Below are 21462 nucleotides of genomic sequence, written 5' to 3' on the forward strand. Positions count from 1 at the left end.
TTATCAATTTTACCAAACGCAGAACGGTATAAACGCCTCCCCCAATAGAAATTCATGAATAGCTGGTTTTTGGTCATTCTTCCTCACAAAAATCGGAATAAAAAGCGATAAAAAAATGTCACGTGCCCAAAAATGTTTTCAATAAAAACGTCAACTCGTCCCGCAAAAAACAAGACCTCACATGACTCTGTGGACCAAAATATGGAAAAATTATAGCTCTCAAAATGTGGTATTGCAAAAAATATTTTTTGCAATAAAAAGGGTCTTTCAGTGTGTGACGGCTGCCAATCATAAAAATCCGCTAAAAAACCCGCTATAAAAGTAAATCAAACCCCCCTTCATCACCCCCTTAGTTAGGGAAAAATAAAAAAAAATGTATTTATTTCCATTTTCCCATTAGGGCTAGGGTTAGGGCTAGGATTAGGGTTAGGGTTAGGGCTAGGGTTAGGGCTAGGGTTAGGGCTAGGGCTAGGGTTAGGGCTAGGGTTAGGGTTAGGGCTAGGGTTAGGGCTAGGGTTAGGGCTAGGGTTAGGGCTAGGGTTAGGGCTAGGGTTAGGGCTAGGGTTAGGGCTAGGGTTAGGGCTAGGGTTAGGGTTAGGGCTAGGGCTAGGGTTAGGGTTAGGGTTGGGGCTACAGTTAGGGTTGGGGCTAAAGTTAGGGTTAGGGTTTAGATTACATTTACAGTTGGGAATAGGGTTGGGATTAGGGTTAGGGGTGTGTCAGGGTTAGAGGTGTGGTTAGGGTTACCGTTGGAATTAGGGTTAGGGGTGTGTTTAGATTAGGGTTTCAGTTATAATTGGGGGGTTTCCACTGTTTCGGCACATCAGGGGCTCTCCAAACACGACATGGCGTCCGATCTCAATTCCAGCCAATTCTGCGTTGAAAAAGTAAAACAGTGCTCCTTCCCTTCCGAGCTCTCCTGTGTGCCCAAACAGGGGTTTACCCCAACATATGGGGTATCAGCGTACTCAGGACAAATTGGACAACAACTTTTGTGGACCAATTTCTCCTGTTACCCTTGGGAAAATACAAAACTGGGGGCTAAAAAATAATTTTTGTGGGAAAACAAAAAGATTTTTTTATTTTCACGGCTCTGCGTTATAAACTGTAGTGAAACACTTGGGGGTTCAAAGTTCTCACAACACATCTAGATAAGTTCATTGAGGGGTCTAGTTTCCAATATGGGGTCACTTGTGGGGGGTTTCTACTGTTTAGGTACATTAGGGGCTCTGCAAACGCAATGTGACGCCTGCAGACCAATCCATCTAAGTCTGCATTCCAAATGATGCTCCTTCCCTTCCGAGCCCTCCCATGCGCCCAAACGGTGGTTCCCCCCCACATATCGGGTATCAGCGTACTCAGGACAAATTGGACAACAACATTTAGGGTCCAATTTCTCCTGCTAACCTTGGAAAAATACAAAACTGGGGGCTAAAATATAATTTTTGTGGAAAAAAAAATATTTTTTATTTGCACGGCTCTGCGTTATAAACTGTAGTGAAATACTTGGGGGTTCAAAGCTCTCACAACACATCAAGATGAGTTCCTTAGGGGGTCTACTTTCCAAAATGGTGTCACTTGTGGGGGGTTTCTACTGTTTAGGTACATTAGGGGCTCTGCAAACGCAATGTGACGCCTGCAAACCATTCCATCTAAGTCTGCATTCCAAATGGCGCTCCTTCCCTTCCGAACCCTCCCATGCGCCCAAACGGTGGTTCCCCCCCCACATATGGGGTATCAGCGTACTCAGGACAAATTGGACAACAACTTTTGGGGTCCAATTTCTCCTGTTACCCTAGGGAAAATACAAAACTGGGGGCTAAAAAATAATTTTTGTGGGAAAAAAATTTTGTTTTATTTTTATGGCTCTGCATTATAAACTTCTGTGAAGCCCTTGGTGGGTCAAAGTGCTCACCACACCTCTAGATAAGTTCCTTAGGGGGTCTACTTTCCAAAATGGTGTCACTTGTGGGGGGTTTCAATGTTTAGGCACATCAGTGGCTCTCCAAACGCAACATGGCGTCCCATCTCAATTCCTGTCAATTTTGCATTGAAAAGTCAAACGGCGCTCCTTCCCTTCCGAGCTCTCCCATGCGCCCAAACAGTGGTTTACTGCCACATATGGGGTATCAGCGTACTCGGGACAAATTGGACAACAACTTTTGAGGTCCAATTTCTTCTCTTACCCTTGGAAAAATAAATAATTGGGGTCAAAAATATAATTTTTGTGAAAAAATATGATTTTTTATTTTTACGGTTCTGCATTATAAACTTCTGTGAAGCACTTGGTGGGTCAAAGTGCTCACCACACCTCTAGATAAGTTCCTTAGGGGGTCTACTTTCCAAAATGGTGTCACTTGTGGGGGGGTTTCAATGTTTAGGCACATCAGTGGCTCTCCAAACGCAACATGGCGTCCCATCTCAATTTCTGTCAATTTTGCATTGAAAAGTCAAATAGCGCTCCTTCCCTTCCGAGCTCTCCCATGCGCCCAAACAGTGGTTTACTGCCACATATGGGGTATCAGCGTACTCAGGACAAATTGGACAACAACTTTTTGGGTCCAATTTCTCCTGTTACCCTTGGTAAAATAAAACAAATTGGAGCTGAAGTAAATTTTTTGTGTAAAAAAGTTAAATGTTCATTTTTATTTAAACATTCCAAAAATTCCTATTAAACACCTGAAGGGTTAATAAACTTCTTGAATGTGGTTTTGAGCACCTTGAGGGGTGCAGTTTTTAGAATGGTGTCACACTTGGGCATTTTCTATCATATAGACCCCTCAAAATGACTTCAAATGAGACGTGGTCCCTAAAAAAAAATGGTGTTGTAAAAATGAGAAATTGCTGGTCAACTTTTAACCCTTATAACTCCCTAACAAAAAAAAAAATTGGTTCCAAAATTATGCTGATGTAAAGGAGACATGTGGGAAATGTTACTTATTAAGTATTTTGTGTGACATATCTCTGTGATTTAATTGCATAAAAATTCAAAGTTTGAAAATTGCGAAATTTTCAAAATTTTCGCCAAATTTCCGTTTTTTTCACAAATAAACGCAGGTACTATCAAAGAAATTTTACCACTATCATGAAGTACAATATGTCACGAGAAAACAATGTCAGAATCACCAGGATCCGTTGAAGCGTTTCGGAGTTATAACCTCATAAAGGGACAGTGGTCAGAATTGTAAAAATTGGCCTGGTCATTAACGTGCAAACCACCCTTGGGGGTAAAGGGGTTAAGGCTTCTTTCACACTTCAGTCTTCCAAATCTGCACAGGATCTGTCAAGACGTTGAAATGACGGATCCTGTGCAGATTGTGGAAAACGTGTGCACTGGGCCCGTCTTTGACGGACCCGTCGAGGCTATGTGCACCTGTTGTGTATGCGTACCGCTGCAAAAATGCATACACACCACAAACCAGGTTTAGAAAAAAAAAAAAAAAAAAAAAAAAAAAAAAAAAAAATCGCAGTATTCTCACTTACCGGCGTTCCCGCACAGCGATGCTCCCGGCAGCTAGCGTTCCAAGTAATACATTGCGAAATCCCGCGAGAAGTCTCACTTCTCGTGAGATTTTGCAATGTATTACTAGGAAGTAGCGCTAGATGCCGGGAGCATTGGTGACGCTGCGCGGGAACGCCGGTAGTTGAGAATATTGTGATTTATTTTTTTTAATTATTTTTAACATTATATCTTGTTACTATTGATGCTGCATAGGCAGCATCAATAGTAAAAAGAGAAAGAGCGAGAAAGAATTTCCCTGTTTCCCTGACGGGAAATTCTTCCACACATGCTCAGTTTGAAAAGACGGGACCAGTCTCTGGATTCCTGCTTTTCACAGTCAGCGACGCATCCTGCGCCCATAGGCTTCCATTGTAGCCAGTGACTGGCACCGCAGGTTGCTTCACTGACTGATTTTCCGACATGCAGAAAAACGTTCCTCTGAACGTTTTCTCTGCCTGACGGACCGTTTGTTTTTTTTTACAGGATCCAGTGCACGACGGATGAAACGGATGGCCATCCATCACAATCCGTCACTAATACAAGTCTATGAGAAAATGCAGGATCCTGCATTCTCAAAAATCGACGGATTGTTACGGGAGCTGAAAGACGGAAGTGTGAAAGAGGCCTAAGGCTGTGTGCACACGTTCAGGATTTTTCGCGCTTTTTTCGCGATAAAAACGCATACATATGCATCCTATCATTTAGAATGTATTCCGCAATTTTTGTGCACATGATGAGTTTTTTTCCACGAAAAAAAGCATTGCGGTAAATAAAGCAGCATGTTCATTAATTTTGCGTATTTTTTGCACTTTTCCCGCTATTTAATGCATTGGGAACCTCTGGAAAGAAACGCGAAAAAAAAAAAAAAACGCATGCGGATTTCTGGCAGAAATGTCCGGTTTTTGTCAGGAAATTTCTGCAAGAAATCCTGAACGTGTGCACATACCCTAAAGGTACCGTCACACTGGACAATATCGCTAGCGATCCGTGACGTTGCAGCGTCCTGGCTAGCGATATCGTCCAGTGTGACAGGCAGCAGCGATCAGGCCCCTGCTGTGATATCGCTGGTCGGGGAAGAAAGTCCAGAACTTTGTTTCGTCGCTGGATCTCCCGCTGACATCGCTGAATCGGCGTGTGTGACGCCGATTCAGCGATGTCTTCGCTGGTAACCAGGGTAAACATCGGGTTACTAAGTGCAGGGCCGCGCTTAGTAACCCGATGTTTACCCTGGTTACCATCGTTAAAGTAAAAAAAACAAACAACCACTACATACTTACCTACCGCTGTCTGTCCTCGGCTCACAGCCAGACCAGAAAAGCACAGCGCCGGGGACAGACAGCGGTAGGTAAGTATGTAGTGGTTGTTTGTTTTTTTTACTTTAACGATGGTAACCAGGGTAAACATCGGGTTACTAAGCGCGGCCCTGCGCTTAGTAACCCGATGTTTACCCTGGTTACCGGCATCGTTGGTCGCTGGAGAGCTGTCTGTGTGACAGCTCTCCAGCGACCAATCAGCGACGCTGCAGCGATCCGGATCGTTGTCGGTATCGCTGCAGCGTCGCTAAGTGTGACGGTACCTTAAGACTACTCCAGGCAACCTTCTGGCTACACTTTCAGAGTAAAATAATATGCTTTAAATACCACAAGAAAATACAGTATGATTATGCACTAAAAATACCCACTGGAAACTAAGTTTAGAAGACAATGACAAACAGGCATTAACAATTAAACTATTAGCGGTCTCATAGGCGGCCGGTCACATCTGTGAAGTGTAACACAGGCTCCAGGGAGCACAGCGCTGCCAGAATCGTGAGCTCTCCAGTAAGCTATTCTAGACAGCGATATTCTTGTCTCCGTGTCAGGTGAAGATAAATGGGAATAGAGTGAACGGGAAACAATGATCACTGCCAACCCTTTCTAAACCCTTAAATCTATGTCCCAGCTATTCACATGTTAACTCCAGATCTTCGGCACGTGGCGCCTCCCTGTAACTTGTCAGCAAGAGATGTTACAAATATATACTGGGTAATATAGAATCTTCATTAAACGCCAACGGAGGACATGGATGAAGATTGAATAAACCTTTCAATGGACAATCACACCAAAGTCATAACTGTGGCATGAAACATGGCAAAAGTTACATGTGTAAAAGCCCACGTAAGCAGCACGATACAACTGAGAACTTTCATTTAAATGCAAACAGACCAAAGTAAGTTATGTGTACTAGATGGCTCAGTGAACAAAGGCTGCCATGTTCTCGGCAGTGTGACTGCTGTTTACACAGGATAATGCACCCAAGAAAAGATTATGCTTAACACAAGATCATTTCATACAATTAAGAGCATTTTGCTCATTCATTGGGTGATCAGCAGTTTGTTACGTGGCAAGATAATTGAGAAGCAAGCATTTGTTAAAGGGAATCTGTCAGCTGGTTTTTGCTATGTAATCTGAGAACAGCATGAGGTAGAGGTTAAAACAATGAATTCAACGATGTGTCATTCATGCTGTGTGCTCTTTACTTACAATAGAGGTTTTATCTCTAGGACATTATCGATGCTGTGACTAGCTGGCTCCTGCCTCCTGGTTCAACTCAGTGTCCTCCGATGGGCAGCTCACTGTCAAGAGACTATGTAAATACAGAGCCTAGTGTGGGCGGGGTTAGCTTCCTCAGCTCTGCATCATTCTATATCTAAGAACTCGGTGTCAGAACTGCTGCACCCAGTAATCTAAGTGATACATCGTTGGATTCAGGGTCTCTTTGCTACCTCACCTCAGAGCAGCCTGATGTAGGCAACAAAAGTATTGGGACCACATCTACCTCATTACTGAGCATGTACATAAAGCGCAGCACAGATTTATCACAACTAAAAGCCGAGGTCCTTACATCATGAATGGAAGAAATATTTATAGGACATTTCATATTATATATATTAGTAGTCAGAGACTCCAACTCCACCAAAACGGACACCAGTGGAGCAAATGTCCCCATCCCAAACTGGTTAAACACATACATTTAGCGCAAATACAGAAATCATTTAAGAAGGTATTAACAGGCTGAAAACCCCCTCCAACGGGTATGGGCAGACGATCAGTAAACGCTGCGGGTTGGATGGCGAGTACTTCTGGACGCTGCATACTTCTGGACGCTGGAGGTTGGACACTGCAGATGTTGCCGCATAGAAGATGGGATGTCTAGAAATCCCATGTCCACTATGCGTCCAGAAACGCCCCCCCCCCCCCCCGGATCAACAGCGGAGACGGACATGCGACGCGTCTATCCAGACCGGAGCATGCTTATTTATCTTGTGGCAACACTAGTTTCCGAAAGAGAAATTTCACTCGTACAATGTATTGAACACTGATACCGCACGGTTCAGTGAATACACACGTGGTCAAAATTGTTGTTACCCCTCGTCTAATGTCAGAAAACCCCACAATAATGGTCACAGAAACAGCTTGAATCAGACAAAAGTAATAAATAAAAATATCTATGAAAATGACGAAATGAAAGTCAGACACTGCTTTTCAGCCATGCTTCCACAGAATTTATAAAAAAAAATATAAAACTCATGTAATAGGTTTGGACAGAAATGATGGTACCCCTGAAAATAATGTGACAAAAGGGACATGTTAAATCACCGTGTGTCCACTAACTAGCATCACAGGTGTCAACAATCTTGGAATCAGTGAGTGGGCCTGTATATAGGGCTACAGATACTCACTGTGCTGTTTGGTGACATGGTGTGTATCACACTCAACATGAACCAGAGGAAGCGAAGGAAAGAGTTGTCTCAGGAGATTAGAAAGAAAATTATAGACAAACATGTTAAAAGGGAAAAGTTATAAGACCATCTCCAAGCAGCTTGATGTTCCTGTGACTACAGTTGCACATATTATTCAGAAATTTAAAGATCCATGGGACTGTAGCCAACTTACCTGGACATGGCCGCAGGAGGAAAATTGATGACAAATCAAAGAGATGGATAATACGAATGGTAAGCAAAGATGAACTTCAAGCTCAAGGAACATCAGTGTCAGATCGCACCATCCGTCATTGTATGAGCCAAAGTGGACTTCATGGGAAACGACCAAGGAGGACACTATTGTTGAAAAAAACAAACAAAGCCAGACTGGAATTTGCCAAACTACATGTTGACAAGCCAAAAAGCTTCTGGGAGAAAGTCCTATGGACAGATGATTTGGCAATGTACAGCAGCTCTATGTTCACAGATGGAAAAATGAACCATTTCTAGAAAAGAACACTGTTCCTACTGTGAAACATGGAGGAGGCTCTGTTATGTTCTGGGGCTGTTTTGCTGCATCTTGCACAGGGTGTCTAGAATCTGTGCAGGGTACAATGAAATCTCAAGACTATCAAGGGATTCTAGAGAGAAAGGTGCTGCCCAGTGTCAGAAAGCTTGGTCTCAGTCACGGGTCATGGGTCTTGCAACAGGATAATGACCCAAAACACACAGCTAAAAACACCCAAGAATGGCTAAGAGGAAAACATTGGACTATTCTGAAGTGGCCTTCTATGAGCCCTGACCTAAATCCTATTGAGCATCTTTGGAAAGAGGTGAAACATGCTGTCTGAAAAAGGCAACCTTTAAACACGAGACAACTGGAGCAGTTTGCTCTTGAGGAGTGGGCCAAAATACCTGTCGAGAGGTGCAGAAGTCTCATTGACAGTTACAGGAATCGTTTGATTGCAGTGATTGCCTCAAAAGGTTGTGCACCAAAATATTCAGTTAAGGGTACCATCATTTCTGTCCAGGCTTATTTCATGAGTTTTATTATTATTTTTTTTTAATTCTTTGAAAGCATGGTTGAAATGCAATGTGACTTTCATTTCTTCATTTTCATAAATTTTTTACTTATTATTACTTTTGTTAGATTTAAGTTATTTCTGTGACCATTGTGGGATTTTCTGTCATTTAATGTGAGGTACCAACAATTTTGTCCACGCGGATTTCCAACGCGCTGCCAATTCCTGATCGTCTGCACATAATTTTAATACCTTCAAGAGATAAATCCTGATAAGTTCACTTTAAATCAAGCGCACCACCATGCAATGTCAATAGGGGAGCAATAGTGAGATCAGGGGCCAAATTGAAGAGCTCAGAGATATTAATCTAGGATGCCTCCTTTGCCACAAGTCAGGTTGCAAAATTCCTGGTCTGCTATATCTGCCCTAGGCAATGGTCTGTGCTATTATTATAAAGTGGATGTGCCTAGGAGCAACAATAGCTCAGCCACAGTGGAGCATCCATTCTCATGAAGTGGGACTATCGATGCAGAAATGTCTGGCACAAATCAATTATCTCCTCACTACAGAGTTCTAAACTGTCTATAGAAGTGACAAAAGCAAAAGAACCGAGCTGAGAGCTTCATGAAATACGTTTCTGTAGCTCTGCAGCTGCATCTAGTGATCTAATGCGGAGAGCTGGCTAGAATGGAATAAAGCATGCTGACACTAGACTCTAAAGCAGGGGAAATGGGTTTTCTGAAGTGTTAAAGAGAACCTTCACCCAGTAGTGCAGCTACCAGTGGGGGCAGAGGGGACGGTCGCCACGCGCTCTGAGGGGCCCACCCGTGCTACGCTACCATTAAGTGTATCGGCGTACATACAGTTTAACTCTGCAGCAGAGCAGGGAGACAATCTCCCTGCACTGCCACCCGAACACTATGGGGCCCATGAGCGTTACTATACGGTGCCCGCTGTGCTAAATTGTGCGGGCGCTTGGAGCAGCGGGGGAACGAGGAGGAGAGAGGAGTATTGTATTTTTTTTATGGTGAGTGTATTTTACTATAGAGAGGCCTATGGGGAGTGCATTATACTATATGGAGGCCTATGGAGAGAGCACTATACTATATGGAGGCCTATGGGAAGTATATTATACTATATGGAGGCATATGGAAAGTGCATTATACTATATGGAGGCCTATGGGGACTGCATTATACTATATGGAGGCCTATGGGGAGTGCATTATACTATATGGAGGCTATTTAGGGGGCCATCATATAGTGTGGGGATTACAGTGAGGGGGCCATCACACAGTGATACGAGTCGATAACTTGATTTACAGAGTTTGGTGTGGAGAAACCTGAATGGTGTTGTCCTGGCCCAGACACAGCCTCAATGTCAACTACGTAAAACACTTTTAGGAAGAATTAGAATGGAGATTGCAGGCCACATTGCCTTGTCCACCAACATCACTTTCTGATCTCACAAATGCCATTTTTGCTGAAAGAACCTAAATACCCACAATATGCACTGAAAAATCTTGTGAAAGGCATCCTAGAAAAGGGGACGCTGTTAGAGCCTCAAATGTCCTCCAGCTCCATATTAACATCCAAGGTTTCTGAAAGGAAAATCCTATATGCTCATAAAAAGGTATGATGGTCTGGTGTTCACATTCTTTTTTCCATATAAAAGAAAATTTGATAAAATACTGTATATAGTTTATAAATTGTACAAATTGATGGAATAAATCAACAATACAACCATACATACAAAACTATGTAAAGCAGTCAATACAAGAGAAAATAGTATTCTGCTACAGATGGATCAGGATAAGTTGGAAACTTGGGCCGAAAGGTAGTAGATGCGGTTTAACAATGATAAATGTAAGGTTATACACATGGGAAGAAGGAATCAATATCACCATTACACACTGAATGGGAATCTACTGGGTAAATCTGACATGGAGAAGGAATTGGGGATCCTAGTTAATGATAAACTTACCTGGAGCAGCCAGTGCCAGGCAGCAGCTGACAAAGCAAACAGGATCATGGGGTGCATTAAAAGAGGTCTAGATACACATGATGAGAACATTATACTGCCTCTGTACAAATCCCTGGTTAGACCACACATGGAGTACTGTGTACAGCTTTGGGCACCAGTGTTCCAGCAGCTGCCAAGGCAAACAGGATCATGGAATGCATTAAAAGAGGTCTGGATACACATGATGAGAACATTATACTGCCTCTCTACAAATCCCTGGTTAGACCACACGAAGTACTGTGTACAGTTTTGGGCACCAGTGTTCAGGAAGGAAATAATGGAACTAGAGCGAGTACAAAGGAGGGCAACAAAATTAATAAAAGGGATGGGGGAACTACAATACCCAGAGAGATTAGCAAAATTAGGATTATTTAGTCTAGAAAAAAGACGACTGAGGGGCGATCTAATAACCATGTATAAGTATATAAGGGGACAATACAAATATCTCTGAAGGTGATGGTCACAAGGGGGCATTCCCTGCGTCTGGAGGAGAGAAGGTTTTTCCACCAACATAGAGGAGGATTCTTTACTGTTAGGGCAGTGGGAGTCTGGAATTCCTTGCCTGAGGAGGGGTTCAAGAGAGGCCTGGATGTCTTCCTGGAGCGTAACAATATTGTATCTTACAGTTATTTGGTTCTTTAGAAGGACGTAGATCTGGTGATTTATTCTGACGGAATATAGGCTGAAATGGATGGACAAATTTCTTTTTTCGGCCTTGCTAATTATGTTACTATAACAAATGCATTCAAAATCAAGAATAACATGAATAATATTACATTCATTCATTCATTTAGTGGTCTTGGTATGTAAAACTTACTCCAGTTAATATAGGAATAAATCTTTATATCATTTACAGTGAAGTATTTTTTTATTATACTGTATGACTGTACCACCTTACCTTTTGGCATAAGCAGGTGGAGTGCAACAGAAAGGAAAAAGATGGAATCACTGTAGTATGTGCCAGTGCCAGCACTGAAGAGCTTCTGCATGGCTTCTACTACTGGAAACAGCTTCTCGGTCAGGGTGCCGACGTCATGGAAAATCACCTGCCATGCAGAGAAAATGTGTATGAGCAGAAATAAACCAACATTTCTTTTACAAAATACAATGCAAAACATTGTCCTTTATAAAAGGCCCAAATAGATATGACAAAATATCGTGGCCCAGTATAAAATAATGCTCAGTGCAAAAGGTCTATTCGCAAATGATACATTCAGTACAACGGCATCTAAAAAGGTTTGGTTATCAAATGCATTTGTGTACAGATAAGTCAACTAAATATCTGCTCATGTCGGCGTTTTGTTATGGGAGCAAAACAACAAAATTAATGGAAGCTTCATGACAAACACCAGCGGCGTCCGATGGAATCCCACTCACAAAATCATCCTTTTAGTGAAGAAAATCACATGGCATGCGTTGTCTACCCCCGTCAGCTGAAAACGGACTTACACTCTTTCTACTGAACCATTATACAGTTGCCAAGGAGAGTAACACCCGACTGAGGGCTTCTGTGCGCCTATTTTACAATTGGTAGCGCTCTTGGCACCTATGAAGTATTTGTTAAAAATGGGTGTAATCCCAAAAAAGAACAGTAATCTATTTTTAACCCCTCTGTGACCTTGGACGTACTATCCCGTCGAGGTGCCCTGGGCCTATCTGACCCTTGACGGGATAGTACGTCCTGCCCTTTAATGTGATCGCATTAAAATTCCGACGCCATCTCACCTGGGGGGAGATGGCCTCGGCATCCAGGGCATTGTCGCCGCCCACCCGCCCTCTCGATCGCTGAACAGCCAATCACAGCCATTCTCATTGTTTCAGCCAATCGGAGCGGCTGAAACAATGAGGTCACAGGCTAGGATCGAGTACCGATGTACTCGATCCTAGGTCCGGTGCCTGGCAACGCCAGGCACCGGCAAGAACACCCCGGATTGGCGCGATCGCCGATCGCATCGATCGCGCCAATCGCAGGGCACCGCGCGGTATTACCGCGCTGTGCCCTGCCGGAACCTGCGTGGATCGGTGCTCTAATAGCACCGATCCTAGGATAGGACACAGTGCAAGCCCAGCAGGGCCTGCAGGAGCCGATTGGCGCGATCGATGTCATCGTCGATCGCGCCAATCACAGGGCGCAGCGGCGATCACGCTGTGACCGCTCTGTGCCCTGCAGGTGACCTGGCTGTGACCTGCCTAGGATGGCGCGAACAGATCCGATCCTAGGCAGGTCACAGCCAGGTCACCAGGAAAGCTCTGATTGGTGGGATCGATGTTATGGTCGATCCCACCAATGACAGGTCACAGCAGCAGCATGACCGCTCTGTGACTTGTCTGTGTCACCTGCCTGACCTGTGTATGACCGCTCTGCAGGGTCCTCATTCTAGCTGAGGATTCCTACAGAGCGGTCATACTGCTGGATCTCCCTGCTGGATTTTGTGCCTGGATCTCCCTGCCGTGCTGGGTATTGTGGTGCCACAGCAGCCTGTAGCACCACAATCCCTGCTAAAGAAAGAAGACAACTAAACGTAAGTTTTATCCCTGATCCCTGCCCAATCCCCGTTCATCCACCCCAATCCCCGTTCATCCACCCCAATCCCCCCTTCCCCCTCTTTTTACCCCCTCCACCCCCATTTGTGCCGCCTCCGTGCGCACATTTAGTAGCCGCCGAGCGTTGATTGGTGACGCAGTTCACCGATCAACGCTCGCTTTTTTTCCCTCGCCCCCGTTGCGCCAACTCCGTACACACATTCCGCAGCCGCCAAAGTTTGATAAGTGACGCAGTTCACTTATCAGAGTTTGTGCCTGCCGTTTTCCTTTTTTTTTTTTTCACCCCCCTTTTGCGCCACCTGACTACAACCGTACGTTTTGATCACTGATCCCTGCCCAATCCCCACTTCCACACCCATCTCCCTTCCCCCTCTTTTTACCCCCCTTTGCACCTCCTTCCGTGCGCCCATTTAACAGCCGCCGAACGTTGATTGGTGACGTAGTTCACCGATCAACGCTCGCGCTCGCTTTTTTTCCCTCACCCCCGTTGCGCCAACTCCGTACACACATTCCGCAGCCGCCAAAGTTTGATAAGTGACGCAGTTCACTTATCAGAGTTTGTGCCTGCCGTTTTCCTTTTTTTTTTTTTCACCCCCCTTTTGCGCCACCTGACTACAACCGTACGTTTTGATCACTGATCCCTGCCCAATCCCCACTTCCACCCCCATCTCCCTTCCCCCTCTTTTTACCCCCCTTTGCACCTCCTTCCGTGCGCCCATTTAACAGCCGCCGAGCGTTGATTGGTGACGCAGTTCACCGATCAACTCTCGCGCTCGCTTTTTTCCCTTCAGCCTTTTTGCGCAACCTCCGTACACACATCCCGCAGCCGCCAAACTTTGATAAGTGACGCAGTTCTCTTATCAGAGTTTGTGCCTGCCTTTTTTTTTTTTTACAGGTTTTTCTTCTCCTTTTAGCATTTTCTTTTCAGATAAGTTTGCACAAATCACTATCCCCCCACACATACAGTTATCAATAAAGTGCACCCAATCACCATATTCACACAAAAATGTCCCGCTCGTCCCGTTCGTCCCAACAGCGCTATTCATTGGAGGAGGCATATGCTTTCCTTGCCTCCGACACTGATAGCGAGGGAGAGGATCCCACTTCTCTTTACTTTTCTGATTCTTCATCCTCTTCTTCTTCCTCCTCCTCCTCCTCCTCTTCCTCCTCATCTTCCTCCTCGGGTCCTGCGGAACCACCACGCAGACGCCCCAGGACAAAAGATGAGGCAGCCCCCACCACTCCTGAACCAGCGCTCCCCACTGCGGAACCCACATGGACCTCGCCCCCCGAAAATTACGAGCCACTGATTCCTGATTTTGTGGCAGAATCAGGAATCAAGTTTGACACCACGGGCCTCACAGAAACAGACTTTTTCAAAGTCTTTTTCTCTGAGGATTTTATTAACCTCATGGTGGAGCAAACTAATTTGTATGCTCGTCAATTTTTGGAGCAAAACCCCGGTACATCATTTTCCAACTGGTCTCCTGTAGACGCAGTTGAAATGATGCAGTTTTGGGGCCTGGTCCTCCACATGGGGATCGTGAAGAAGCCAGAAATGCGGCAATATTGGAGTGTAGATGTTTTATATAACACTCCAGTATTCCGAATGGCCATGGTTCGGAGACGTTTTGAGGCCATCCATAAATTCCTGCATTATTCCGATAATGCACAGTGTCCCGCACGAGATGACCCAAACTTTGACCGTCTGTTCAAAGTTCGGCCGGTCATCGAACACTTCAACAAAAAGTTTTCTGAAGTGTACGTGCCCAAAAGGGACATCTGCGTGGATGAGTCCTTGGTCCATTTTAAGGGGCGGCTCGGATTCCGTCAATACCTGCCCAACAAAAGGGCCAGGTACGGAATCAAACTCTACAAGCTGTGTGAGAGTGCCTCAGGGTACATCCACAGGTTTAGAGTGTATGAAGGGAAGGACAGCAGGATTGAACCCCCTGAGTGTCCTCCTGTCCTGGGAGTGAGTGGGAAGATCGTGTGGGATTTGGTGCACCCACTGCTGGATAAAGGTTATCACCTCTATACTGATAACTTTTATACCAGCATCCCACTCTACAAATCCCTCTCTGCGCGAGGTACCGCTGCCTGCGGTACTGTGCGCAAAAATCAGAGAGGCCTCCCAAAGACGCTACTTCGGCAGATGCTCAGAAAAGGTGAGAGCAAGGCCCAATGTAGCGACCACCTGCTGGTGGTCAAGTACAAGGACAAGAGGGATGTCCTTCTCTTGACCACCATACATGGTGATGGCAGAGCCCTCAGCACTGTACGGGGTACCTCTACACAGGTCTGCAAACCGGACTGTGTACTGGGCTACAACAAAAGCATGGGGGGGGTTGATCTCTCTGATCAACTCCTCCAACCATACAGTGCTTTGAGAAAGGCCAAGGTGTGGTACAAAAAGTTGGCCGTCCACATCGTACAAATGGCAATGCTCAACGCTTTCCTGCTGTTACGATGTGCACGCCACACCGATACGTCGTACCTTCAGTTCCAGGAGGTAGTGGTTAAGGCCCTGATATTTGTTACTCCGGAAGGAGAGGGCCCCAGTACTTCCGGAACTGAAGGTGCTCGTATCGTACCAGGCCAGCATTTTCCGGGGGTGGTCCCGCCAACCGGCAGAAAAGGTAAGCCGCAAAAAAGGTGCCGAGTGTGTTACAAAAGGGGAATACGCAAGGACACCATTTATCAATGCGACACCTGCCCCGAAAAACCTGGCCTGTGTATGAAGGATTGCTTCAGATTGTACCACACCTCCATGCACTACTAATTTACTTTACAAGAAAGCGTACATTAGTTCCAAAAAGGGGGCACATCTAGATAAGTTCCTTGGGGGGGGGTCTAGGTTCCAAAATGATGTCACTTGTGGGTTTTTTTTTACTGTTTAGGCACATCAGGGGCTCTGCAAACGGAACATGACGACCGCAGACAATTTCTGCATTCCAAAACGTCACAACTTCCCTTTCGAGCCCCAACGTGTGCCTAAACAGTTTTTTCCCACATATGGCGTACCAGCGTAATCAGGACAATTTGGACAACAACTTTTGATGTCCAATTTCTCCTGTTACCTTTGGGAAAATTAAAAATTGGGGACTAAAATATCATTTTTGTGGGAAAAAATAGGATTTTTTATTTTCACGCCTGGGCATTATAAACTTTAGTGAAGCACGTGGGGGTTCAAATTTCTCACCAAACACCTAGATAAGTTCCTTAGGGGGTACAGTTTCCAAAATGGGGTCACTTGTGGGGGGTTTCTACTGTTTAGTCACATCAGGGGCTCTGCAAATGGAACATGATGCCAGCAGAACATTCCATCAAAGTCTGCATTCCAAAACGTCACTACTTCCCTTTCGAGCCCCAACGTGTGCCCAAACAGTAGTTCCTCCCCACATATGGGGTATCAGCGTACTCAGGACAAATTGGACAACAACTTTTGGGGTCCAATTTCTCCTGGTACCCTTGGGAAAATTAAAAATTGGGGACTAAAATATCATTTTTGTATGAAAAAATAGGATTTTTTATTTTCACGCCTGGGCATTATATACTTTAGTGAAGCACGAGGGGGTTCAAAATTCTCACCACACAACTAGATAAGTTCCTTAGAGGGTCTAGTTTCCAAAATGGGGTCACTTGTGGGGGGTTTCCACTGTTTAGGCACATCATGGGCTCTCCAAACGCGACATGGCGTCCGATCTCAATTCCAGCCAAAGTTAGCTTGAAAAAGTCAAACGGCGCTCCTTTCCTTCTGAGCCCTGCCATGCGCCCAAACAGTGGTCCCCCCCCCACATATGGGGTATCAGCGTACTCAGGACAAATTGGACAACAACTTTTGGGGTCCAATTTCTCCTTTTACCCTTGAGAAAATAAAAAATTGGGGACTAAACGATCATGTTTGTGGAAAAAATAGGAATTTTTTTTTTTCACGCCCGGGCGTTATAAACTTTCGTGAAGCACTTGGGGGATAAAAGTGCTCATGACACATCTAGATAAGTTCCTTAGGGGGTCTAGTTTCCAAAATGGGGTCATTTGTGGGGGGTTTCCACTGTTTAGGCACATCAGGGGGTCGCCAAACGCGACATGGCGTCCGATCTCAATTCCAGCCAAATTTAGCTTGAAAAAGTCAAACGGCGCTCCTTTCCTTCTGAGCCCTGCCATGCGCCCAAAAAGTGGTTCCCCCTCACATGTGGGGTATCAGCGTACTCAGGATAAATTGGACAACAACTTTTGAGGTCCATTTTCTCTTTTTACCCTTGGGAAATTAAAAAGATTATTGCTGAAAGATCATTTTTGTGACTAAAAAGTAAAATGTTAATTTTTTCCTTCCATGTTGCTTCTGCTGCTGTGAATCACCTGAAGGGTTAATAAACTTCTTGAATGTGGTTTTGAGCACCTTGAGGGGTGCAGTTTTTAGAATGGTGTCGCTTTTGGGTATTTTCTGCCATATAGACCCTTCAAAATGACTTCAAATGTGAGGTGGTCCCTAAAAAAAATGGTTTTGTAAATTTGGTTGTAAAAATGAGAAATTGCTGGTCAAATTTTAACCCTTATAACTTCCTTGAAAAAAAAAAGTTTGTTTCAAAAATTGTGCTGATGTAAAGTAGACATGTGGGAAATGTTATTTATTAACTATATTGTGTCACATAACTCTCTGGTTTAACAGAATAAAAATTCAAAGTTGGAAAATTGTGAAATTTTCAAAATTTTCGCCAAATTTCCGTTTTTTTCACAAATAAACGCAAGTTATATCGAAGAAATTTTAGCACTACCATGAAGTACAATATGTTACAAGAAAACAATCTCAGAATCGCTAAGATCCGTTGAACCTAAAAAAGGGACAGTGGTCAGAATTGTAAAAATTGGCCTGGTCATTAACGTGCAAACCACCCTTGGGGGTAAAGGGGTTAAAGAAAGCCAATCTATTTTCATTTCTTTACAAAAAAATAATTCTGCATGTAATAGGTAAATTATCATCCATATACTAACAGTGCGCTACTTCTTACTGCAGTCAAAACATAGAAACAGGGCACCACTACTCAGTAATCAGACAAAAAGGGTTCACCTGAAGCATGCTATGTAACAATGGATTAAACAGAAGAAAGAAAGATGCATGCTGAAAAAGTCGGGAACACCCAAAAATTAGGTAGAAAAATAGTTTTTATTATGAACACCACCACATCACATGTAACAAAATAGACTATAAAAAACAATTAAAAAAAACAAATGGTTCAATGACTGATTACACCCTTAATATGGCAATAACCAACCTTTAATAAGTTCAATTGGCAATATATCAGTATATGGCACTAGAGAAAAGTCAAATTTTTTTACAAAGAACAAAACAATTTTATGGAATCCTATTATATGGTAAACCAATAAATCTATAAATCAGTGTTCGCCAACTCCGGTCCTCAAGAGCCACCAACAGGTCATGTTTTCAGGATTTCCTTAGTATTGCACAGGTGATGGAATTATTGCCTGTGCAGGTGATGCAATTATCACCTGTGCAATACTAAGGAAATACTGAAAACATGACCTGTTGGCTCTCGAGGACCAGAGTTGGGGAACACTGCTGTAAATATACAAAGATACAAAAATTCCCAGCATGAAATGGCCAAGGCTGAATGCCCTTATTCACAGCACCATGTTAGGCTGGTTTCACATTTGCGATTGTGTCCGCAGCGTTTGTGCCGCAATTATCCGCGTGTATTCCTATCTTTAACATTAGGGACGCAGGTGTCTGCGATCGGTTGAGTTTTGCCGCGCTAGACGCATGAGTCTTTTCATCATCTGCGCTTTGGTGCGGTAAACGCTACATGTAGTAATTTTAGAGGCGTCAATTTACCTCCTAGAAACGTATGCGGTTGTTAGCGGAAGGAATGCGGCAAAAAAATACATTACGGTCTATGAACGCATGCGTTCGCAAGCACATGCGTTTGCTTGCGTTTCTGAATGCATGCGTTGCACCACAGGAAAACATGTCTAGACACTGATTAGCCACCCCCCACATACAAACTGATAAATGGAGGGAGTGGGCATTTGCAGATCACTACCCAGCAGACAGAGAAGCAGAGCAGACGCAGGCAAGAACCTTGGAGGAAACAAGACACTGAACAATTTGAGTATATCCTAGCCAATGTCTTTATTTTCTGTCTCTATATGTCCTAATTTCTGCCATTTTTTTCTTTCTGCATGCATCAGAATGTCATCTTCTGAGGAGGAGCAACGTCCTGGTCCTGCACAAGCCGAACTTGTCAGTGAAGTGACTACTCACCTCCTCATATTGGTAATTATTCACTGTCACATCTACACGTGACAATTTTTTTTTTCTTTTTTTAGAGCACTTCTTCCACTGCGGCAGAAGCTGAGCAGGAGCAGCGGGTTTACGGTTGGGTGGCAAGGCGGCAGCGTATAAGTATACCTGGCTGACTACAGTATCCTCACTTTATTATTCTTGAATGTTCATTTCTTTACTTTCATCTTTCTTTACCTTTTTCTTCTTGACTTTTTTTTTCTTGACTTTCAATATTCATGCCAGTTTTCTGTCTCTGTTTTCCTTTTTTTTCTTATGTTAATGTCTCCTACATTAATGTCTTTTCTTGTTTTTTAGGTTCCAGAACAGGATGAGGACCTCATTGAAAATTACCTCCTTATCTCCCTGGTCCATGAGCAAGTCCCGTTGTGGGACACCCGGGTTCCGCAGCACTCTGACAACGTAACGTTCCAGCGGCTATGGAATGAGGTGGCCAAAGCAATGTGGGATGGCTGGGACAACGCCCCGACTCGGGTCCGAAATGCATTTTGTAAGTATTGCAATGCAGTGTGATGCAGCAGTGACCTTGGGCCGTGATCACACAACTGTGTGATGAGAGAAACTCTCAGGAGTTTCTCATCACACACAGTGGTGTGATCACTGGCCAAAAGTCCATTGTCTAACCATTGTTTTGGTTTGTTTTTTTTAACAGTGCTCAAAGTCAAAACACGTTGGCGTTCGATGAAGGATAGCTTCAACAAGGACCTTGGTCAAGAGAGCCGGGTTCCTAGTGGTTCGGGAGCAAGAATCCGAAAATATAAATACCACCGCATTCTGGCATTTTTGAGACCGGTCCTTGCCCAGAGAACATAAGTATTTTTTTGGTGTATTAGGTTGTGTTGTATTGCCATAATCTGTATGTTTCTATTCCACAGGAGTTGGCGTTTTGTAAATGTTTGGTATTAATTTTTTTTTCTTTTTTCACAGCATATGGAGCAGCACTCTTGACCCTGGTTCTGGAGCGGTCCTTCATCAGACAGCCACGGACCCGTCCCAGCCATCCAGCAGCGCTGCAGCAAGTGGGCCTGCCACACTAACTGGAGACCAGCAAGCTTATCCATCAGGTGTTCCCCTGTCCCAGTCCTCTGCCTCTTTTTTGGGGGGTTCTTCCCGGCAGTGGGGCTCGGACAGGTCACTCATGCCCGAGTTTTTGCACTTGAGCTTGGTCTTTCATGATGGACTTGACCAAGTGAAAGCCGACCTCCAGAGGCCAGCACATTTTTTTCAATAAAATTTAACAGGGCATGTCGGAACACCTTACTCCTGATTTCCAGCTTGGTGTCATGCAGGCCTGCAATGCTGCTTACGTGCAGGCTATGCAGCAGAGTAGGTATTTTCAGCAGAGAGTGGCAGCATATACACCTGTGCCAACACTGTCATGCTTGACATCAATGCTGAGCTCTGCTGCATACCACTGCACGGCCACCTCCATTCCAAGCACTGCCGGACACCACTAGAGCACCACCACCATGCCAAGTGCTGTTGGACAGACGACCGCCACCACCATGAAAACTGCGGCTCCTGCTTGGACCTCCTCCACTGCCACCACTAGGGTTGAGCGAAACGGATCGTTCATTTTCAAAAGTCGCCGACTTTTGGCAAAGTCGGGTTTCATGAAACCCGACTCGATCCCTGTGTGGGGTCGGCCATGCGGTACGCGACTTTCGCGCCAAAGTCGCGTTTCGTATGACGCGCTTGGCGCCATTTTTTTCAGCCAATGAAGGGGCGTGGGCAGAGTGATGACATAGGTCTTAGGGGAGGGAGAGGGAGAGGGAGGGAGAGAGAGAGAGAGAGAGAGAGAGAGAGAGAGAGAGAGAGAGAGAGAGAGAGAGAGAGAGAGAGAGAGAGAGAGAGAGAGAGAGAGAGAGAGAGAGAGAGAGAGGGAGGGAGGGGGAGGGAGAGAGGGAGGGAGGGAGGGGGAGGGAGAGAGGGAGGGAGGGAGGGGGAGAGGAGAGAGAGAGAGAGAGAGAGAGAGAGAGAGAGAGAGAGAGGAGGAGAGAGAGAGAGAGAGAGAGAGGAGAGAGAGAGAGAGAGAGAGAGAGAGGGAGAGGGAGAGGGAGAGGGAGAGAGAGAGAGAGAGAGAGAGAGAGAGAGAGAGAGAGAGAGAGAGAGGGAGGGGGAGGGAGAGAGGGAGGGAGGGAGGGGGAGGGAGAGAGGGAGGGGAGGGAGGGGGAGAGAGAGAGAGGAGAGAGAGAGAGAGAGAGAGAGAGAGAGAAAAAAAAAATTCCCATTGTGTTTCGTGTTTCGGTCGATCCTCGACTTTGATGAGAGAGAGAGAGAGAGAGAGAGAGAGAGGAGGGAGGGAGGGGA

At 44.8% G+C, this 21462-nt stretch overlaps 1 protein-coding gene across 5 annotated transcripts in view; it reads right to left on the bottom strand.

Moving 5' to 3' along the window:
- XXYLT1 (xyloside xylosyltransferase 1) overlaps positions 1–21462 on the bottom strand; it is a 324698-nt gene that overhangs the window by 245520 nt on the left and 57716 nt on the right. For all 5 annotated transcript variants that reach the window (XM_069727184.1, XM_069727187.1, XM_069727188.1 and 2 more), the window contains exon 2: positions 11185–11332. In XM_069727184.1, the coding sequence (XP_069583285.1) occupies positions 11185–11332 (148 nt within the window). The remainder of the gene's footprint in view (positions 1–11184; positions 11333–21462) is intronic.

The sequence above is a fragment of the Ranitomeya imitator genome, chromosome 5 (assembly GCF_032444005.1).
Source record: "Ranitomeya imitator isolate aRanImi1 chromosome 5, aRanImi1.pri, whole genome shotgun sequence".
Classification (NCBI taxonomy): Eukaryota; Metazoa; Chordata; class Amphibia; order Anura; family Dendrobatidae; genus Ranitomeya; species Ranitomeya imitator.